This window comes from Protopterus annectens, chromosome 4.part0 (assembly GCF_019279795.1).
Source record: "Protopterus annectens isolate FY-2018-M chromosome 4.part0, PAN1.0, whole genome shotgun sequence".
Taxonomy (NCBI): Eukaryota; Metazoa; Chordata; order Ceratodontiformes; family Protopteridae; genus Protopterus; species Protopterus annectens.
In genome coordinates this window covers 899802204-899826437 of record NC_056733.1, presented here as the reverse complement: position 1 = coordinate 899826437, position 24234 = coordinate 899802204, and the positions used below count along the sequence as shown (strand labels likewise).

General features: G+C 41.1%; 1 protein-coding gene across 1 annotated transcript in view; it reads left to right on the top strand.

The window, feature by feature from the left end:
- Window positions 1-24234, top strand: part of SLC5A1 (solute carrier family 5 member 1) — a 555407-nt gene that overhangs the window by 365471 nt on the left and 165702 nt on the right. The window contains exon 6 of the mRNA XM_044068862.1: window positions 13355-13460. Within this exon, the coding sequence (XP_043924797.1) occupies window positions 13355-13460 (106 nt within the window). The remainder of the gene's footprint in view (window positions 1-13354; window positions 13461-24234) is intronic.

Below are 24234 nucleotides of genomic sequence, written 5' to 3'. Positions count from 1 at the left end.
ATTTCTTCATCCGCCAGTAAGGGAACCGACTGGCTAGAGAAGGGGAGGAGCCAAGCTGCTAGATGGAGAGATTCTAGAGATGGGTGAGGAACTCCTGACGAGTGAGTCAGTAGATCTGGCTCTGGGTCCAGCATCTGAAGGTTGTTGGCTTTCTGTAGAAACTTTGCAATCAGGGGAAATGGAGGAAAAGCATATAGGAGACCCGGGGGCCAATCGTGCACCAGCGCATCCCTGGGGACTTCCCCTGGAGGGGGTAATAGGGCAAAGTAGCTCCTGCATTTGGCGTTCATTGGAGACGCAAACAGATCGCAGGTAGGCTGGCCCCATTTGCGAAAAATCCTTCTCGCAACTGACTGTTTGAGGGACCACTCGTGAGGCAATAGTATTGCCCTGCTCAGCCTGTCGGCTATGGCGTTGGATGACCCCGGATGTGCATCAGAAAGCGACCGTGGACTCTGCCCATTGCCAAATTCTCATGGCCTCTCTGCATAGTTGGTAAGACCTGGTTCCCCTTGCTTGTTTATGTACCAGACTACGGACATGTTGTCTGTCTGAACTGCAATGGTCCCTGGAGGAAGAAGGGGAGCAAAGTGTTGCAACGCCAAAACACTGCCCTCAACTCCAGAACATTGATGTGCAGATTGTACTTCAGATTGGTCCATTCGCCTTGGACTGTCTGTCCCTGAAAGATGCCCCCACCCTATCAGGGAAGCGTCCGTGGTTATGGAAGTGGTCGCCGCCGCGGGTAGCACAAATGGTCTTCCGCTGGATAGGTTGCAAGTCTGTAACCACCACATTAGGTGTGATTTGCATGTTTTCGTTATCAATATTTCGTGAGTCAGTGGAAGTTGTTGGAATGACCATTGTGCAAAGAGAAGCCATTGTAGCACTCTCATGTGCAGTCTTCCCAATGGTATCGCAATGAGAGAAGCTGCCATGAGACCCAAAACTTTCAGAACAATTTTTGCTGGGGACTTTCTGGACGACAGAAGAAGGGAAATGTTGAATTGAAGTGCTACTATTCTTTCTGTAGGAAGTTTTAGAACTAACTGACGTATCTAATTCGCTCCTATGAATAAGATATGCTGTGATGGCTGTAGCAACGATTTTTAAATTTACTGAGATGCCAAGGTGTGTACAAAGTTGTAGGTGTAATCCCTGGCTTGTATCAGATGACGCCGGGTGGTGGCAGCCAGGAGCCAGTCGTCCAGATACGGAAACACCTGGAATCCTAGGCCTCAGATGAGATGCTACCACTGCCATGCATTTGGTGAAGACCCTGGGGCTGTGGTCAGACCAAAGGGCAGGGCTCAAACTGATAGTGACTGGCTCCCAGCTGGAAGCGCAAATGATCCCTGGACGCCCTGGCCATTTTGATGTGGTAGTATGCGTCCTTCAGATCTATTGAGCACATCCAGTCGTCCTTCTTTAAGAATGGAAGGATCGATTGAAGCGTGACCATCTGGAACTTTTCCTTCTTGACAAAGGTGTTTAGATGACTTAGGTCCAGAATTGGCCTCCAGTCCCCTGTTTTCTTTGGAACTAAAAGAACCTTGAGTAAGTTCGAATCCTATTTGGTCCGCTGGGACTGGTTGGATGACTCTTTTTCTAGCAGCTTTGAAATTTCTGTAGCTGCTGGCTCGCAGATGGGGTGGTACATCTGGAAGTTTTCTTTTGGAATGAGGGTGGATAGAAATGGGATTTTGTAACCTCTGGTAACAACGCTTTTACCCAATTGTCTGAAGAAAGGTTTTGCCAGGCCTGAGGGTATAAAGCTGTTTAACCGACTGCCTCCAGAGCAGGACAGTCGGGCCTCCTCTCAGGAGTGCTGAAAAGGTTTGCCAGGAGGTTATCCCTGTCACCTTGGTTTTGACCCTCTGCCACCAGGGCGCGTCTTCCACCTCTGCCCCCTCTGCCTCTAGAGGCATCACCCTGTGTGTTTGGGAAAGATCCTTGGGGTTTTGAAACCACATTTTCCACCACGTTGCCCTTTGGGGTACGGTCTGGAAGGTGGAAAACGGACTCCGACAGCAGACAGAGTCTTTCCCTCCTGTTCACACCGGGTAAGGGTCTCCTTTACTTTAGGGCCAAAAGTGTGGCTCCGTCAAATGGGCGTTAGTAAAGGAAGACTTGAAGGCTTCCGAATGAACAGAAGCGCATCCAGGATTGCCTACGAAGAGCAATCGCTGAAGCCGCTGATCCTTCGGCTGCATAGGATATCAGCCTCATGGATGAGTTCACAATGGACGTAAGGGTGTTGAGATGCTGTAACTTTCTCTGAGACAGCGGCATCTGTAGCACCCTGGAGGGTATCTCCCAACTCTTTGACTAGATCCCTCTGTAAACGTGTAAAATGAGTTAAATAGTTCAGGAATGCATGGAAAAAGCCGCTGAATTGAAAATATCTGTCCATGGTCCTAGAATCTTTGTTAGGCGGATGGACAGATGAGGAAGACTACATCTCCGCCACCACCATGGCGTCTACTGGAACTCCTTTGGTGAGGTGCTTTGTCCTGTGGTGCCGTGATGTACTTATTCGCTTCCTAGGGACTGGTTCCACGTGTCAGGAGTCTCCCATGCCCTTTGAGCAATTAATTCCATTAACTCATCAAGGGCGGAGTGACCCAGGAGGAGGAAGGACGGGCACCAAATGCCTTCAGCAAAACTGACTCATCCTCAGAAGGGAGGGCTTGCCAGTCACCTCTCTGTTTCAGGATCTCCAAGATGTCAGAAAAGAGACATCCTCTGTAGGTGACTTAGGGACCCTTCTGACTCATCTAAATCAGTATCAGATGTCAAGGATTCTTGTGGAGAATCCAAGTGTCTCCTCTTACACAGTCTTTTCCTAGGAACTTCTTCGTGGGAGCATCCAAGAAGCCTCCGAGGAAGAGGGGCACCCTCCAGGGATGGCTGAGACACTGGTGCCCGGCGCTTGGGCGTGGCCGTGGGTGCAGAGGAGGATAACGGTCCTTTTGGGGAGGAGAAGCTGTACCTGCTGATGTGGTTGTCTGGGTAGACAATACCTTCCTCATGAGGTCGAAGGCCCCGGGTCCCGAGTCGAGGTATCCCCGGTTCAAGAAATGGGAAGAATCCCGAAACAGGAGCTGAAGGCACCGACCCGAGGACGAATCGATCCGTGCGAGGCCCGAGAGGAGCGTCGGAACGAAACATCGGTCCGACTCTCGGTCCTGGAACCAAGGACGGATCTTCGCCCCGAGACTCGGTACGGATCGGATGGAGTCGAGGTAAACGGTGCCGACCGAGGTTCTGGCACCGAGGGCTCCACAATCATCAGTTCAGCTTCTTCCGGGAAGACTGGACAGGTCTCGGAGGAGGAACAGATGGAGATAGTGGCAGGCCTTCAAGTCTCGACATCAACTGAGAGGAGACCGAGATAAGCTTGGACAGGGCCGTATGCTCCATCAGTTTCTGCACTACACGGTCCACGCCGGTGTCGGAAAGGGGCCTAGAAGAACGAGTCGAAGGATCAAGACGAGCCGACCTCGACAGAGTCGGTGGAGTTCCAAGACTCGAGGCTCGAAACTGCCAACAGTTGAACAGTCTGTGGAACCGGTGATCTAACTAGACCGAAGTGACTTTGGCTCCGGCGCCTTGACCTCCGACTTGGATGCCTGGTCTGAAGCATCCAGAGCCTCCTGGAAAGAGGGTTTCAACAATCCTCTATCCATTAGTTTCCTGCGCCTATCTGTCATGACCCTCCCACTAAAAGAGTGACAAATAGAACAGTCCTCTTGTAAGTGGAGAGGGCCAAGACAGTAGACACAGGAACTGTGGTTGTCTGTGACCGACATCTTTTGGCCACACTGACAACGTTTGAAGCCAGATTTTATTTTCTCAGACATATTGACAAATGAAAGAGACAGTCCAGTCCAGTAAAAGTCAAATTCAGTAACAGTGTCAAATCCAGTAATAAAAAGTCCGTTTGATAATAGCTTAAAAAGCAAGACTACAACAAGTTTCTAGTCAAAAGTGTCAAATCCGGTGATAACTGCTTAAAAAGCAAGACTACAACAAGTTTCTAGTCACAAGTGTCCAAGTAGGGGTGGTAGGCCCCGAAAAACTCTATACCCGAAAGTTAACTAAGTTAAACTTATTCCAAGGTACCGAGAATTCCTAATCCACTCACACACCTAACTCTTATACTTTAAGTAACTAGATTGAAAGAAAATTTTTGAAATTTAAACAGAATAGATAAAAATCTTATCTGTAAAGCCTCGAGCTAGTCTCCAGCGATGCGTATGCAGCAGCGGCAAACTAGATCTGAGGTAAAGGCAGAGGGGGATTGTGGGTATTGGATGTCCTCGAGCTTCTTCTCGATGCAGAGCTTGCGAGGATCGGCTCCGAACCCATGTGTAAGAACAAAGGCGAGATTGAACACTCTCACATCATAAATTTAGAGAAATGTGTAACCCTCAAACAAATGTTACAATGGAAAGGCACTTATTTTATACAAGGGAGTAAAAGCCTGGTGAAAATAAGCTGCTGTGGTACAGAGGTAGCGTTGTTGCCTCACAGTAAGAGGTTCTCCTGTTCGTTTCTCGGCTGGAGTGCCTTCTGTGTGGAGTCTGCATGTCCTCCCCGCGGTCGAGTGGCCTCCGAAAGACATGTGTGAATGGGCATGCCTTCGCTGAAGTTTGGTTGTCAGGCTGGCAACTTGGCACCATAAAAATCAACTACCAGTAATTAGCGGACAGGAGTTTCGCTGTGGTGACGCCTAACCGGGAAAAGACAAACAACATTAAAAGCCTGGAGAAAGTTTTGCAGCATATATAACTGACTTGAAAAACAAAGCTAAAAATGTGCAGATTTGGTGACTTAAGAAATGAGTTGATAAGACAGACTTGTGTGTGTGTGGTATTAAAGATGATGCTGTGAGAAAGATTTTGCTTCATAACAGTGATTTACCTTTGAATAAGGCCACTGAGATTTGTCAGATATACGAGCTCACAGAAAATCGCACAAATATACCTACAAATGGGAACAGCTCAAAAAGGCACAGTGATAAAGCTCATGTTGATAGTATGTATCATGTAGTTAAAAGAAGCAGGCCTAAGCACATGGCAGGAACTGTAGCCCCTGCAGCACTTGCTGGTAAACCCCAGAACTTTTCAGCAAATTCCAGAGTTCACTCAGTCTCAGTGAAGCATAAGAGTGAGTCAGCAAACTCAAAGCATGGGCCCCATCCTAGTTTTATTGACAGCTGTCATAACTGTGATAGAAATCACGAATCTAAAAGGGAGAAATGTTTAGCTTTTGGTCAGCAATGCCATAACTGCAATAAATGGAATAATTTCAAAAGGTTTTGTAAATCAAAAGGCCCACATTCTTTTATTAAAAGGGAACATTTTAAGAAACGAGTTGATAAATTAGAGAGCTGCCAGCCACCCTACGCTTTATGTTGATGGTGTGTCAGTGCTTCATGAAATAGTGCACTAGATTTAAGGGCAAAGAATGAAGGATTTTGTACTGTTCGAATAAATAGCAAACCCACAGAGCTCAAAGTTGACACAGGTTCTAAGTGCAATGTTATGTCAGCAGAAACATTTGCTAGTGTGTGTCATGGTGAAAGGCTTGACTTGGTAAGGAGTGCGAAGCTTGTTGCTAGTGGTGGTGAAGAAATTCAAACTGAAAGCTCATTAGTGCTTTCATGTTACTCTGCTGGAAGAAGCTACGACTTATTATTTTATGTGGTCAAGAGGCACTTCCAGTGATTATTAGGGCTCAGAGAGAGTTTGAAAATGGTACTGCTTTAATTTAATAAGCAAGTCCACCAAGTTAGCTTGAAAGGCCACTAGTCTAATTTTGCCCTGTGCATTTTTTCTACCTATGCTGATTTTTTTGAAGACAAATAAGGGAAGCTTCCACTTCTGTACTCCATGAAGTTAGATCCAGATGTCAGTCCAGTGATCAGGCTAGCTCAAAAAGTTCCAATAGCCATGCAGGACAAAGTCAAAGCTGAGCTAGATAAAATGGTGTGACAAGGTATGATTTGTCCAGTTGAAACTTCAACTGAATGGGTATCTTCCATGGTGGTAGCTCATAAGAAAAGCTCAGATGATATCAGAATATGTATTGATCCATGTGATTTGAACAAAGCACTGAAAAGACCTCATCATCCAATGCGTACAGTTGAAGAAATCACAGCCTTGATACCAACTTGCACTGTTTTTTCTGTCTTAGATGCAAAGAGTTCATGTTGGCAAATCCAGCTTGACAAAAAATTATCATTGCTCACTACGTTCAGTACTCCATTTGGCAGGTGCAGATTTTTGGGAATGCCATTTGGGATAAGTTCTGCAAGTGAAGTCTTTCAACGTGCAATGGAGCAACTTTTTTCTGGGTATCCTTGTTCTATTATAGTTGACAACATATTAGTTGAAAGTAATGGTGAAGCTGAGCATGACAAAAACCTCAGAAAAGTTTTGGAAAGGCCGCGTCAACTGAATCTTCAGTTCAATGCACAGAAATGCAAATTCGGGCTACAGGAATTACTTATGTTGGTCATTTATTTACCAGTTCAGGCTTACAGTCAAACCCTTCTAAGCAAACAGCTATTCTTGACATGCCAGCTCCAGACAATGTTCAAGCCCTGCAACATTTTCTTGGCATGGGTAACTATCTAGGCAACTTCATTCTGACTTGAGCCAAATATCAGCACCACTCAGAGAGCTGACATGTAAAGATGTATCCTGGTCTTGGTTAGAGCAACACCAAAGAGCATTTGACGTCTTGAAACAGAGAATTGCTAGTCCACCAACTCTCAGATACTATGATGTTCACAAACCAGTAACACTTTCCTGTGCTGCTTCAAAATTTGGTCTTGGTGCAGTCATTCTACAAGAGGATAAACCTGTTGCCTATGCATGAAGAACTCTTACCCAAACTGAAATGCAGTATGTCCAGATAGAGAAAGAGCTTTTGGCAAATGTGTTTGCATGTTTGAAGTTCCATGATTATGTTTATGGTAGACCTATCCAGATGGAAACAGACCTCCAACCCCTAGTCAGTATGTTGAGAAAGCATATGCATTCAGCTCCAGGCAGACTGCAAAGTATGATGCTGAGATTGCAAAAGTATAATTTCAGTCTTGTCAACAAGAAAGGCAAACTTCTTTATCTTGCTGATACATTATCCTGATCACCCAGAAACACCACAGAACTACATGAGAATGAGAATCTTGATTTTGAAGTCATGGAAGTGACAAATGTTTCTTCCACACATCTTGATGAGCTGAGAGATCACACAGCCACAGATACAGTTTTACAAAGGCTCAACCACTTTATCAAACAAGGATGGCCGTCAAAGCAATCTAGTTTACCTCAAGAAGTGCAACCTTATTTTGCATACAGAGATGAAATTTTGTCTGACAAAGGTATCATTATGAAAGATCCAAAAGTAATTGTTCCAAAGTTCTTGCAACAAGAGTACATTACTATCTTGCATTGTGGTCACCCAGGTACTGTTCTACCAAAAGAAGGGCGAGAGAACTAGTATTTCGGCCTTCTGTGTCACAAGGCATTGAGAGAGCACTTTTATCTTGTTCCGTGTGTTAGTACTAAGTCACATCAACAGAAGGAACCATTTCAGATAAACCTGATTGTGGAACTACCTTGGTCGACAGTACCTGCCGACATTATCGAGTGGAATTGTCATCATTATTTGGTTTTAGTAGACTCTTACTCCAATTGGCTCAAGATTGACCTACTTCCTAATCTAGCATCCAGTACAGTCATTACTAAGATGAAATGTCATTTTGCAGTGCATGGTAGTACACACAAAGTTATTTTTGATAATGGCAAACAGTTTACAAGCCAACAGTTCAAAGGATTTGCCAAAGAATGGGACTTTGCTCATGTCAGAAGTAGCCCAGAGTACCCACAGTTAAATGGTTTGGCAGAATGTGCAGTTCAGAGTGCAAAACAGTTACTAGAGAAGTCAAAATGAGATAATAGTGATGTTTTCTTGAATCTCTTATGTCTCAGAAATGTTCCTCGTGATGAACATCTTGGTTCACCTGCTCAGAAACTTCTGTCGAGGCAAACCAGAACCACACTACCAGTCAGTAGTCATTTGTTGGTTCCATGTGTCAAGAACAACAGGTCAGTGAAAACCAATCTGTTTGAGAAACACCTAACCCAGAATCACAAAGAGCAGAGTTTAGATGGAATCGGAAACATCTGAGACCGGTGTCCGAGCCTAAGCCACAGCACATAGCCTGTGAGAAAGAGTGAGTTGTCCGGTGTTACAATTCTTGAGGAAGTTCAAAGAGTATTCCTGTTCCTGTGATGAATCCAGAGGTTCCTGATATGAGTTGTTCACCAAAGAGTGTCCCTGTTGCTAAATTCAGTCCAGATAGTTATGTTATGAGATTTGGTTGTATCTCTAAGCCATGTAACAGATACATGGCAACTTGGACATGAGCATTGTGTTTTGTTTCTAATGTCAATAGTAATACATGTCGGACTCTGATATTGTTTTTACAAAGGGCAATCTTTTCAACAGGGAGGATGTAGATCAATGTGTGTGTTTGTACCTTTAAGAAGCTATCCAAGGGCTTGAACAAGTGTATAAATACTGAGCACGTGCAAGTCTGACTGCCATTTTGTAGTAAGCCATTGAGATGTAAGCATTTATGTATGTGAGATCTGTCTGTTAACCAGTTTGTTTATATTTTATGATGCTGCTATCCATCCTGATGTGTTTCTATGTATTAAAGCCTCTAAACGAAATACCCCACCTGCTTGTCATCTATGTTAGAGAAGGACGAGTGACAAGTTCCTTTCTAGTATTTTCCCAACTTACAGTATACACCCCTCAGTTCCTTAGTAGTATTCTTACATTCTTAAAGTGCACACCGCTCAGTTCCTTACTAGTATTCTCCCATCCTTCCTTACAGTGTACACCCCTTAGTTCTTTACTAGTATTCTCACATCCTTACAGTACACACTCCTTAGTCCCTTATTAGTATTCTCACATCCTTGCAGTGCACACCCCTCAATTCCTTACTAGTATTCTCATAGCCTTATAGTACACACCCCTCAGTTCCTTACTAGTATTCTTACAATCTTACAGTACACACCTTTCAGTTCCTTACTAGTGTTCTCACATCCTTACAGTACATACCTTTCAGTTCCTTACTGGGAGTCTTAGATCCTTATAGTACACACCCCTCAGTTCTTTGCTGGTATTCTCACATCCTTACAATACGAATTCCTCAATTTCCTACTAATATTCTCACATGCTTATAAAATACACCCCTCAGATCCTTACTAGTCATCTCACATCCTTACATAGCACACCCCTCAGTTCCTTACTGTTATTTTCACATCCTCACAGTGCACACCCCTCAGTTCCTTAATAGTGTTCTCAGATCTTTATAGTGCACACCTTTCAGTTCCTTACAGTTGTACTCACATCCTTACAGTACACACCACTCAGTTCCTTACTGGTATTCTTACATCCTTACAGTACACACCCCTTCAGCTCCTTACTAGTATTCTCACATCCTCACAGTGAGCACCCCTCAGTTCCATAATAGTATTCCCACATCCTTATAGTACACACCCCTTCAGTTCCCTACTAGTATTCTCACATATTTATAGTACACAATCATCAGTTCCTTACTAGTATTCTCACATCCTTCCTTATAGTACACACCCCTCAGTTTTTTTACTAGTATTCTGACATCATTACAGCATACACCCCTCAGTTCCAAACTGGTATTCTCATGTCCTTACTGTACACCCCTCAATTCCTTACTAGTATTCTCACATCCTTATAGTGCACACCATTCAGTTCCTTACTGGTATTGTCACATCCTTCAGCGCACAATCCTCAGTTCCTTAGTAATAATCTAACATCCTTACAGTACACACCCCTTCAATTCCTTACCAGTGTTCTCGCATCCATACAGTACGCACCCCACAGTTCCTTACTAGTATTCTCACATCCTTACAGTACACACCCATCAATTCCTTACTAGTATTCTCACATCCTTACAGTACACTCCCCTCAGTTACTTACTGCTATTATCACGTCCTTAAAGTATATACTCCTCCGTTCCTTACTAGTGTTCTCGCATCTTTAGAATACACACCTCTGTCCTTTCCTGGTATTCTCATAATCATACAAAACACACCTCTATTCCTTACTGACGTTCTCACATCCTGACAGTGCAGACTTCTGTTCCTTACTGGTGTTCTTATATCCTGACAGTGTGGACTTTTCTGTTCCCTACTGGTGTTCTCACTGCCTTACAGTGTAGACTTTTCTGTTCCTTATGGCTGTTCTAATATCCTTGGAATCCTCATCTATGCTCATTACTGGTATTTTCACATTTTTACAGTACACACTGCTGGTTGTGTTTAGGACATGACTGCCAACCACATAGCGTATATTATACATTTTCTGTAGCTGTGTTCATACCATCTGCTTTATTCTAGATATTTTATACAGTCCATTTACATTTTTCAGCACAAACGTAGTCAACATATACTGCTCATAACCCTGCAGTATATTCTATATAGGCATTCTACACTTTATAGCACATTCTTTTCATTTCCTGTAATCACAGCATCCCACAAACCTCTTGCCTTTTTGTCCTTTGTAGAATACCAGCTTCCATTTGCAGACATGACAGGTATTCCCCACGGTCTTGTAGTGTATAATCTGTAATACACTTTCTACACCCAAAATAGAATCCCTCCGCACCAGGCTACTTATGCTTCTGTTTAATATATATATATATATCTGTGTGTGTGTGTGTGTGTGTGTGTGTGTGTGTGTGTGCACACGGGCATGTGCGTTTGTATGTATGCATGTGTGAGTTTTATGCATGAATAGAACAAAAGTCTATTGGGGGGCTTGCTATCTTTTTAAAGCTGCACGCTATATTTTCATGCACAGATGCATACACAGAAAAGTAACAGATTCTTCAATGTTCTGCAGTGACCTTGATGTGGATGCCTCCTAGTGGCCAAGACAATGATTAATCATATGTGTACGTTGGTCCGATCTAAAAATGTCACAGAACAAAGTTTGCTCCTGTTATGTTTTTATTTATTTTTTTGCCTTGTTACTATGGCAAACTGTGCTAAAGTAATGTCTGACATACAAAGCATCACGTGTCATACTTCAGCCTTTAATCTGTGTCCTTGTTGATAACACTAGCATTCGTTTAGTATTAACCTAGAAGCAATCTCTTCAGTACGTACAGGTTTCTGGTCATTCTTCATTCAGTTCTGTATGAAACTATATTTGCAGACTAGTGACACCAGGCTTGGGCTTTTGGATGCTCCTCATATAAAATCCCCTCTGCTTCTGTTAAGTGCCTAAAAGTGACAGCCATTTCTCTCATTCTCCACCCTATTTTCCTCAAGAATACACATATACTCTTATCCGAGTATGCACTTAATGGTTTCTGCTATAGACCCTTGACTGTTTTGTTACCAGGCTTCAGACTGTTTTCCTCCTATTATCACCTTGCAAAAAAAGGGAGTCTTTGCAATGGCACATGATATTCCAAATATTTTTTTCTTTTGTAAAAGTGCGCATGCAATTGCTGCACATTTTCATCTTGGAGGTGACAATGTCTGTTGTCTTGAACTTTTTTTTTTTATTTCACTGTAAATAAGTTCCTTTTATTCATTGCATTAACTAACCAGAAGGCTTGTGGTTTTTGGCTGCACACTAACAACATTGCTGTACTTTGGAAGACACGGCACAGACCCTTCCACATAGAGCAGATTAGTTGCTGATGTCACAATGCTCCTTAAGTGGCACAGCCTTCATCTACAAGGCTGTATCCAAAGCAGGGAGCTTGGAAAAATAAAAGGAAGCAACTTTTTTGCACAAAATGTCCTTGCATCTCTATTTCTTTTAAGTTATACTTTACAGAGGATAATGAATTCCTAGCGTGCGCAATGGAAGCTATGCAAAAAATTAAGCCATAAATGATATCAATTTTGTCTAATGATTCCTGCCACTGTAACTGATTTGGCTATATAAGCATCGCAATGCAAGTGTTCGTATACGTGTGTGTGTGTGCGTGCGTGTGTGTGTGTGTGTGTGTGTGTGTGTGTGTGTGTGTGTGTGTGTGTGTGTGTGCGTGTGTGCATGTGTGTGTGCGCATGTGTGTGTGTGCGCACGTGTGTGTGTGCGCACGTGTGTGTGTGCGCGCACGTGTGTGTGTGTGCGCACGTGTGTGTGTGTGTGTGTGTGCGTGTGTGTGTGTGTGTGTGTGTGTGTGTGCGCACGTGTGTGTGTGTGTGTGTGTGTGTGTGTGTGCGCATATGTGTGTGTGTGTGTGTGTGTGTGTGTGTGTGTGTGTGTGTGTGTGTGTGTGTGTGTGTGTGTGTGTGTGTGCGCACGCGTGTGTGTGTGTGTGTGTGTGTGTGTGTGTGTGTGCGCACATGCATAATTATTTTAGTAATTCACCCCTTCAAAAGTGATAATAAGTTACTTTCCCCAGGATACTTTATTTGTGTTCAGATGAGTCACTGTACTATGAGTTATACCTCACTGATTTTTTTTTTTTAATTTTTAAACATAACTCAAAAGTACAAAAAAAATCTTTTTTTGCAGGGGGATGTAAGTCACACTGCACTCCCCATGTGATGAATTTCTCTTCTCTCAACTATCTTACTTATGTATACCAATTCCACGGTCACACAGCAGTGGAGGAAAGAGAACCCAACCCACTGCACATCTTTGTACTATGGAATACAAGCCGATGTGGGTTTATCCAACCATTAAGAAAAAGTATAATGAAAGGCCATTCTCTTAACTACAGTCAACTGAATGTAGCATAAATTCCTCCAAAGCAAATGTGTTCACTTTGTGGGGAAGATATGAGAGAAGCATAAATCCAGACTTGGATATTTACAGTATTACAGTAGGCACACATAAAGGTGAAAAACTGATGACGTGTATCAAGTCTGCCTGAATGTTAAAAATGTCGCTGTGCACAACTCCTGCTCCGTTTCTTTGTCTCTTTTCTGAGTATTTTTTACCCTTTCAAATAAGTTTCTCTGTACCACTGCATGCTGTGAAATGTGTTTCACAACATTCCACCATCTCAGTGAAATAATACAGTTTTGAATCACCTCATTTCCAGCTACCCTGTGCTATGCCCCTTTTTTTCTTCAAATGTCTCACTGTCAGAGTTCATCATAATTATATATATGATACTAATGTGATATAATCACGGTTTGAAATTGACAGAGTATTGAGATAAGCAGTGATTTGTTTAAAAAAAATCATCCTGAAATAAAACAGACAATAAAAGATAGTTGAAAATAGCTGCTAAAGCAACTGATTTGTTTTGTTCTTTCAGGCTGATATGTTCTCTGGGGCGATCTTCATCAGAGAGGCACTGGGACTGAACATTTACATCGCTGTTGTAGCTCTACTGGCCATTACTGCCCTCTACACTGTCACAGGTGAGTCATACAGCCCTCTACACCATCACAGGTGAGTCTTACTGCCATCTGCACCATCACAGGTGAGCCTTACTGCCTTCTTTACTGTCACGGGTCATTCTTAAAGGGAAATGTAATATATCAGGCAGGCCTTCTGTCCGTAGAAAACCTGTTTCATTGCAGCAGGATCATCACAATGTATAAGACAACTCTAGCACTGGGATTCTTGCGTTCAACCCCAGAATCATGCTCAAATGTTTTACTGAGTTTGAGTTTCTGCATGAAGCAAAAAAATTATCTGGAAGGATGAATTCCCATGTTTCAGGGGATATCATAGGAGCAGAAACCTCAAAATCTGAAATTAACTACTGTAGACAAGCTTATATTTAACTCAGCAGTATGATGGAGTTGATCAGCAGTAAACTGTAAAACCAAGTAAGCAGTAATCTATAAAAATGTTAGTTTTACTGTCATAAAAACAATTCCCTGCCGTAGCCAATAATATGTGCTTAAAATCTGAAGTCCCAAAATTTAACATTGTGTGACTAAAGTGCCACAGCCCATCATGTGACTGATTTCAGGCTAATATCACTGCTCACCATCTTGCAAAACTCTTAGAACGTGCCATATATTACCAAATCACCAGCTTCATTTACAAATACTCTGTCTCTCACCATCATCATTATGGCAACCTACGAGGGAACACTTACCCTGAAAGCCATGCTAATGCCATGACAGCACACTAACAACAGTAAAGACAATAACTGGCCAATTCTTAACAGATTTCACTATGGCAGTCGACGGTGCCAGCCACAAACTCCTGTTGGATTCTCTAGCTGAATGTATCTTTGGTCCTTCAGCAATCAGTTGGATCTCAAGCTGCTATCTATCTCAAAGGACCTTCACCATTAGATACAACAATTCCTTCTTTTTCCCTCAGCCTATGTTATTACATGTCCCCAAGGCCCAATTGTAGACCCCATCCTAGTTAGTCTTTTCATTGGTCACCTTTTTCTTAGCAGTCACACCTCTCAACCTCTTAGAGCAGGAAATCTGGACAAAGCCATAAGTAAAAGTGGGACAAGGCCCCAAAAATACGGGCAATTTTTAAATATTGCTCTTACAAACGTAGAAAGTTGCTGGAATAACAGGTTTTACATAAGCATGAATTTTATGAAATGTATGAAGTCTGAAATTCAAATGTATGTCTTTATTTTCTAAATTCAGTCTTTAATGAGTTGCCACTAATTTGACAGAAAAAACACAATTTTATGAAATATGGACCAAAATTATGAGGCAAAAATCTGGACATTCTGCGAAAATCTGTACAGTTGAGAGCTATGCAATGGCAGTCATCAATCAAATTTACTTCTTTACGGTGGGCAACCAAGAATTTTTTGAGTCAGTTTTTTACCAAAAAACAGTCAGAATTCTGAAATAATCTGTAAATAATGGTAACCGTTTGAAATGTCGGGACCAGCTACAGTGAGTCCCAAAATACATATAGCCTGAATCCTGAAGGAACAGATTTACCTACATAAGTCCGAGATGCCTTTTTTTACAATATTCTATTTTCTCTAAGGTATGGCGATCTCAAAGTTTGTATATATAAATTCAGGGGTTGTGGGGGTGCAGGTGGGGCCTTGCCCCTGCAAAAAGATGTTTAAATGAAAAAAGCGATTTTCAGGATTTGCTCTTTGTTTGTGTTTTCGGTCTTTGTTTTTTGGCTTGTCAGCACTAGGCATTTCGAATGCTGATGTTTCAACAGGGAGCTCTAAATAACTCTCAACAAATTTTCCATTCAGCTACAAGCCAAACATCTTTCCCTGAATGGTAAGAAAACTAAAGTAATTTTTTTGGTCATACAGCAAAAATGTACAAGGCTACCTAGCCTGGCTGGATACCTAGGCCTAACACTTGGTCCTTCTCTACGTCAACACATATAAAAATACAATTCAACTCCACTCTTTTTGGCTGTAATAAAATATTCCGTTTACTCATCTCAGCAGGTAAGACAGCTACAGGGAAGAATGCTCTGATGACCCAAATGAAATAACATTTTAAATAAAAATATACATCCTGGAAAAATACAAGATAAAAGCTTTATCTACACTGTGCCACACCATAAAAAATGTCATTTGTACTTTGCTCAAGTCGTTAAAATCTATCTGTACTCTGACCTTGTGTTATCAAAGAACATAATTTTCCCTGGGGCAGATCCAAGTGCCTCCAGTAATAACACAGGGAGAAATCTGCAGGAATATATTCTGAGTTTATTACTATAATCCCAGTACTTATAGATGAAAATCTTTCAATGGGGCAGTCATTTGTCTGGCTGGTTATTCCTTTAAAGCCTGTGCATGTAGGGTCAGCATTATATACACCAACACAGAAGATGCTTGTCATAAATGTGGCATCTGTGTTCCCAGTGCTCTACACACATGTTCCTAAGTTATAAGAACAGCCCCAATCACATTGTGCAGGTATGCAGCCTTACCTGGATTAACTGTAGTATGTGAATAATGTCATACTATTGATAGTGCTAAAATGTGCCTCCCTGGCACATGTTCGCAGTTCCTCAAGCTAAACATCAGTGAAAGTCCATCCACAACCGCTTTTCCATATCTGCAGAAGGTGTTCAGGTGTCACTTCGACAGTGACAACCATCTACAGCCAAGGTTCACACCACTGGGTGGCTAGCCCTGTTGTAGGTATTCTTCCATGCCACACTCACACCTATAGACAATTTGAAGTGTCCAATCCATCTTTGGAATGTGGGGGGGAAACTGAAGCATCCAAAGTAAACCCACATGAACACAGAGCAGACATGCAGACGGCGCCCCACCTGAGAATTGAACCAGGAAACCTCTTGCTGTGAAGCGACAACACTATCTGCTGTGCTGTCAGTGAGAGTGGCAATGGGAAAGTCCAATTATGCTTCTGTGTAATGTATGCTTGCTCCCTTACATGGTACCTTAATTAACCTAGAAAAGTTTTTTCACTAGGTATGTTAGACTCAATGACACTCAAATAGAGCTTCATTGCACATTACAGTGCAGCTATGCAAAGACAGTCACAAAATCCAGAAGTTATAATACACATTTTACAAGTATCTCGTTGTGCAACAGGATAGAATAAATTTTTCATGATTCATGCCTGAATGTGTGTAACACCATACTATAATATAATTTGATCTACATTCCATGCACAAATACCAAAGAAGAAGCTCTTAAAAGTAACTTACGTAAACCACAAAGGCCTCCTAAATGTAATTTAAAAAACAAGTCCCCTCAGAAATCTCACAAGCACACAGTGGAGGCAGCACTCACACTGAAACATACATCCAAGAGTCACAATGTGTCAAGTCAAAAGCCCATAAGGCAAACTACCACCCAATCCAATATCCTAGTTATAGATGACTCTATAACGAGACACATCAACGTGCCATTCACCTGGCTGTGCAAGGAGAGGTTCACAGTCAGTTACAGGCACCAGGATTTACTGCACCACACAACGCTAAAGGCATTGCACCACAGATACACATATGACACACTTATTGTACATGTCAGTGTAAATGACTTGAGGCATACATCCCTGGACCATATAAGAATGAGAGAGATGATGGAGATCCTGGAATATGTGTCTGAGGCAGGTATGGAACCTTGCCCTGAGCAAAGGATAATTGGCTTAGTTTCTGGTGTCATTCAAAGGGGGTACAATATATATCAGCATGGAAAGTGAGGATTGACAGTCCTAACAGCTTTGCCAAGGATGGCCTGCACCTCCAAATGCTTCTGTATGTTGGCTACAATCTTGTCCACAACCATAGTGCCTTTTTTAGATAATGTTAATCTTATAAAGCTTTCAAAATAACTACATAGAATCTGTACAATGTTACACTATTGCTGCTCAGTGCTAGGAGTCTTAAGAAAAAAACACCACAGCCTACAAGTACTATTTACCCTGGAAAACAGACATATGTATCGACACAAAGACAGGTTCAAGCCCAGTGAAAGCACATATTCAGTCCAGGGTTTCAATGCATGTTACACAGGTCAAGATAATGAACTGGAACTCCTTCACTTCCAACTTACTATAAACAAAATTCCTTATCACATGATGGCTAACTATAGGCCCCCCTCTATTTCCCCCCTCAGACCTTAATTCATAGGGAGTCCTTAAGAATTAAGCCAAATACCATTCTCCTATGAGACTTCAGCTATCCCTCCATAAACTGAGAGACATACATGTATGCCCAGAGATTTCCGGATTTCATAAACAATAACTCTCTGGACCAGTTATTCTACACCTCAACTAGGGGTGATACAATCCTGGACTTGGTCCTCACCAGTGTGCAGTAGCTGTACTCCCCACCAATTGTAACCTCCACCTAGTCAAACTGGACTACAAATCAGTCAGATTAACGTTAAGACTGAAGCCTGAAGCATCCTCCCAGAAGCATAGCTAGTTCAACCAGCACCTTGGGCTGGTACAATGAACTAGCGTCCCACTCCCACAGCTCTTCAAGTGAAGAGCAACAAAAAAAATCATTACACTGTAATAAGCCGAGCACTACATTGTAAGAGATTGACTTATTATAGTTAGAGCAACACCTCCCAACCCAGGCCACTTCTTCCATTGAAGAAAAAAAAAATGGATGTTTCTTTTCCTGGCACACCAACCATTTGATGCCTTCCCACCCTAGCCATTTAGGTCATGTTTCTGTGCTCTGCCTCCAAGCCTCTTTCAGCATATTCCGTAAAAAATTCCACTTTTAAACTGTATCAACCTATTTTCTACCAACATAGCAAACAGTTGCTACGGTTTATACCCTGCCTGCATTGAGCATTGCACTGCTCATGTTTTAGTTAACAAAAAAATATTCTTTTTAAACTGCTTAATTGCTACAGTTTATACCTTGCCTGCACTGAGAGCTACAGCACTCATGCTTTAGTTTAAAAAATACTTTTAAACTGTAGAAAACTGCTTGCTACAATGTACCAAGTAGTTGATGCAGTTTAGACCATACATGGAGCTCTGCAGAGCTCAGGCTTGACCACAAATGCAATACCAGCTTTTAAAAGCTGGTTTGCATTAAAAAGAAGTCAGCTAATTGTGCCCACCCAACACTTTTGCCTGGGGCAGTTGATCCCCTTGCCCCACCCTAGCTACACTACTGCATCCTCCAATACCTGTGTATTCAGAGGTTATGCAAAGGCTAATCAACTAAAACTGAATGATGACCCTGCTAAATTCAAAAGCACCTTGATGACCCCACTGCTTATGTGAAATCTCTCACTACCACAGAAATAAATACAATGCCAAATTCAAAAATAGATATCTGTGGTAGAACCCTGATATAAACATCTCTATGATACCAAAAAATCATTGCCCAAAAAATAAATCTAACTCTCAAGAAGCCAAAACATGTTCTTGCTAAACTAAACAAGGACCTCTGTATTTTGATCAAATCATCCAAAGCCGGATAGGAGGGAACACTAGCTACCCAGATGAAAGATAGATGCATGATAACCACAATGCCTTCTTTATCCATGTTGGGAATATCAGAAACAATGTCCAGCACTGTACAGAGGTTAAATAATATCACATACTCTTTTATTTATCTAGTTATTTTATTTATTTACATTTGTTAACCGGGTAGTGTCCGACTGGGTTGAAGAAACCCATTTTTCAGTGGAGACCCAGGGAGAAAAGCTCCACAAGATTACAAATTAAAGTGCAATTATTTAAGAGCAAATAAAGCAAAAATGTAACAAGTTTAACAGAAGGAATGCAGGTCAGAGCAAAACTTTACATAGAAAGATAATAAGTGAGGTAAAAATGAAGTTATATAATGTAGACGATATCCCAAGACAAATGAGAAATGTAGAAGCTATACAAAAATTATACAATGTTCACAAGAAAAAAATTAGAGAGATAGTATACTCAGACTGAGGACATCTACTGTCAGACAAATTCAGCTGTGACTTCCCTCCCTCTTCCCCCAAATATTGTCCCTCTTCACCCAAATATCCTCAGAACAAATACCTGCATCTACTTAGGATCATAGCAAGTTACTAGGCTAATGGCTCTAGCCCTTACAAGCCTAGCCAAGTCCTGCCCTTATTTCTACGATCATCACCTACTGCCCCTGTCCAAGAGGGACACAGGTTGATCCCCCGGGGTGAATTTACAGTTACCCATCCAGTCGTCAATAGGAGTCCCTTCTTAAATCTCCCAAGAACAAGTTCTCAAGGCACTATCTAAAGCCAGTAGTAGTACTACATCTGTGGGACCAGATAACATAATAGATTACCTAATGGTTAGCTGAAATAATTTCGTTAGCTATTCAAAACTAGCCTCAAAACAGTCTTTGTGCCGGATGAATGGAGGACAGCATTCCCTTGCACAAAGGTTGGACTTCAAACAGGTAAAAACAGACTAACCAATGACATCTATAAGGATATGGAAAGGATCGCTATGGAACTAGCAAACAGGGATATAAGTAACATACAGCTTCCTGACCCACCTCAGTTCAGATTCATCCAGGGTAGGTCCCGCATAGTTAATCTGCTCGACTTCTTAGAATAAAGCAACCAAGGCAATGATGAGGGCAGATCAGTGCACACTGCATATCTGCATCTTGTAAAGGCATTCCATACCATCTCACACTCCGACATATTAGTTTAACTAAGTTTCTGCACTCAGAAAAGAAGCAAAAGGAGAATATTCTGTGTTTTTTTTTCCAACTCAGTTCCTTTTTCTCCAAATTTGTGTAATCTTGGAGTTAGTATATATTTTATTTAGAGGTGTAGGACTTGCTCCCATACAGAAGGATGCAGGGGTCATGCCAATGATTAAAAAAAAAAAGAAAAAATATTTTTTTGTATTTTTACATCCTTGGAAATATCATTTTCAGCTTGTGATCTGTCAAGATTTTATATATTTTCATTTCATTTAGTTTCAAGTCAATGAAATGCTACCTGACATCATTCATAGTAGATTTCAGCTATAACCCTAAAGAATGCAAGCAGAAATATGGACATTTCATAATAATCTCAAAATACACATATGCAAAACACTTTTACAAAAGAAAATACGAATTTGGTGCATACTTCAAGAAAATAGGAGCTAACACCCCTACACACACACACACACACACACACACACACACACACACACACACACACACACACACCAAAGTAGTCAGCTGACCCTCAAACTGTCTTGAGGTAAAATATAAGTAAGATTGTCCACTTACAATAAAAAAATCATGGACAGTAGAACACCCGTGCTGTGCAGAACAACACTCTGGAAACATAAAAGGGTTAAAATAAGCAAAATAATGCAAATGTCAAATATTTAAAAATACACACAAGCTGCATTTATTGTGTGTTTCATAAAAAAGACAACAAATCCAAAATAACTGGCACATTTTAACAGACAGCTAGCTTAGCTATTTCAGGCCACAGAAAATGAAAATCTTCACAAAAACATACCCAAAACAATCATCACAAAATAATAAACATGGGACACCTGAAAAAAATTAAAAAGGACCAGAAAAAACAGTTCATTGTCAGTGGTGCAACAAATTGCCCACTTGTCTGTGGTCCTGGAAGAAAAGAGGGTTGTGGGTTCTATTCTCACTAAATATGGTTGTTTTGTATTGTATAATGGGTGCTGCACTTCTGAGTCTGTCTTATAAGATGTTAAACTGAGTTTCCACCTAGAATGACTTTTTAATCAAATATAGTTTTGATAATTTTTATCACATGTTGACTTCTGTCACTAAAATAAACCTGTGATCAAATATCATATAACTCTCTCTCTCTCTCTATATATATATATATATATAAATATATATATATATATATATATATATATATATAAATATATATATATATATATATATATATATATATATATATATATATATATATATATAAATATATATATATATATATATATATATATATATAGATATATATATATATATATATATATATATATATATAAATGGAACCACTACTAAATCCCGAAAACCCAAACTACCAACGCCAAAAATTCTGAGACTAAATAACCGAAACATTAAAATACCGAAACATCAAAACCGTGAAATTCAAACTACCGAAAACTACACTCAACATACACCACACACATACACATACACACACCTTCCCCCAGAACACAAACACGCAAACCTAAACTACAGACAAGCAGAGAGGCAAGCCCCCCTGCACCCCTCACCCTATCTAAATATTCCAACTCCAAGGTCGCACTACATACACAAACACACAAACCACCACCACACACCTACATTTCCCTCACACACACACATCACAGTCACAACATACACTTACACACTAAACCCCTAACCAACACATTTAAACATAGACACTTACTTGTCCTTCCACCAAACCGCAACACCAGAAGCGCGAACGTCAAACTCCCGATGATCGGATTTTGAAATTTGCGCTTCTGGTCTATATATATATATATATATATATATATATATATATATATATATATATATACACACACACACACACACACACACACACACACACACACACACACACACATCATACCTTTCAAGTAATTTTCACAGAATGTCCAGATTTTTGACTCATATTTTTGATGTGTTCCTCATAATTTTTTTTTCTGGCAAATCACTGAGGGTTAAAGTCACTAAACAATACTAAATAATACATTTTAGTTTCAGACTTCAAATCCTTCAGAAAATGCATGCTAATGCAAAACCTGTTATTCTAGCAAATTTTTAGGTGTAAGAGCCATATTTAAATTGTGTTGCTAATTTTGGGCCTTTATTCACCCTCTGTTTTTGGCTTTGCCCAGAATTCTTGGGTTTACAGGTTGGGAGGTATGATATATATATATAGACACACACACACATATGCATATATATTTATCTGCCTTTAGCAGCAGCGTTCATTTTTGAGTTTTAACTAGCACAGTCCTCCCCTCTTCCATCACAGCATTTCACACAGAGTTTAGTCTCACTGATATCTGTTATATACTACAGTAATGTAACAAAAATACAGTCCTAGATGCTTATATTGTTATTTAACGTTATACTAGCACACTGATTATCAGTCAGATACACAGTGACTTTGTAGTCACTCCAACAAAGAGTAAACAGCACTAATCAGAAATAAAAATACAAACAGTGTACGTACCACTGTTCCCATCACTGTCATTGAATGTGATCAAACTGTGTACATACCACTGTTCCCATCACTGTCATTGAATGTGATCAAACTGTGTACGTCCCACTGTTCCCATCACTGTCATTGAATGTGATCAAACTGTGTACGTCACACTGTTCCCATCACTGTCATTGAATGTGATCTAACTATGTCCGTACGACAGTTCCTATCACTGTCATTGAATGCGATCAAACTGTGTACGTATCACTGTTCCCATCACTGTCATTGAATGTGATCAAACTATGTACGTATCACTGTTCCCATCACTGTCATTGAATGTGATCAAACTGTGTACGTACCACTGTTCCCATCACTGTCATTGAATGTGATCAAACTGTGTGCATACCACTGTTCCCATCACTGTCATTGAATGTGTTCAAACTGTGTACCTCCCACTGTTCCCATCACTGTCATTGAATGTGATCAAACTGTGTACATACCACTGTTCCCATCACTGTCTTTGAATGTGATCAAACTGTGTACCTCCCACTGTTCCCATCACTGTCACTGAATCTGATCAAACTGTGTACATACCACTGTTCCCATCACTGTCACTGAATGTGATCAAAATGTGTACATCCCACTGTTCCCATCACTGTCATTGAATGTGATCAAACTGTGTATGTATCACTGTTCCCATCACTGTCATTGAATGTGATCAAACTGTCAGCGTACCACTGTTCCCATCGCTGTCATTGAATGTGATCAAACTGTGTACGTCCCACTGTTCCCGTCACTGTCATTGAATGTGATCAAACTGTGTATGTACCCCTGTTCCCATCACTGTCATTGAATGTGATCAAACTGTGTACGTATCACTGTTCCCATCACTGTCATTGAATGTGATCAAACTGTCAGCGTACCACTGTTCCCATCACTGTCATTGAATGTGATCTAACTATGTCCGTACGACAGTTCCTATCACTGTCATTGAATGTGATCCAACTGTGTACATGCCATTGTTCCCATCACTGTCATTGAATGTGATCAAACTGTGTACGTGCCGCTGTTCCCATCACTGTCATTGAATGTGATCAAACTGTGTACGTACCACGGTTCCCATCACTGTCATTGAATGCGATCAAACTATGTCCATACCACAGTTCCTATCACTGTCATTGAATGTGATCAAACTGTGTACGTGCCACTGTTCCCATCACTGTCATTGAATGTGATCAAACTGTGTACGTGCCACTGTTCTCATCACTGTCACTGAATGTGATCAAATTGTGTATGTACCACTGTTCCCATCACTGTCATTGAATGTGATCAAACTGTGTACATACCACTGTTCCCACCACTGTTATTGAATGTGATCAAACTGTGTACATACCACTGTTCCCATCACTGTCATTGAATGTGATCAAACTGTGTACATACCACTGTTCCCATCACTGTCATTGAATGTGATCAAACTGTGCATGTATCACTGTTCCCATCACTGTCATTGAATGTGATCAAACTGTGTACATACCACTATTCCCATCACTGTCATTGGATGGGATCAAACTATGTACGTGTCACTGTTCCCATCACTGTCATTGAATGTGATCAAACTGTGTACATAC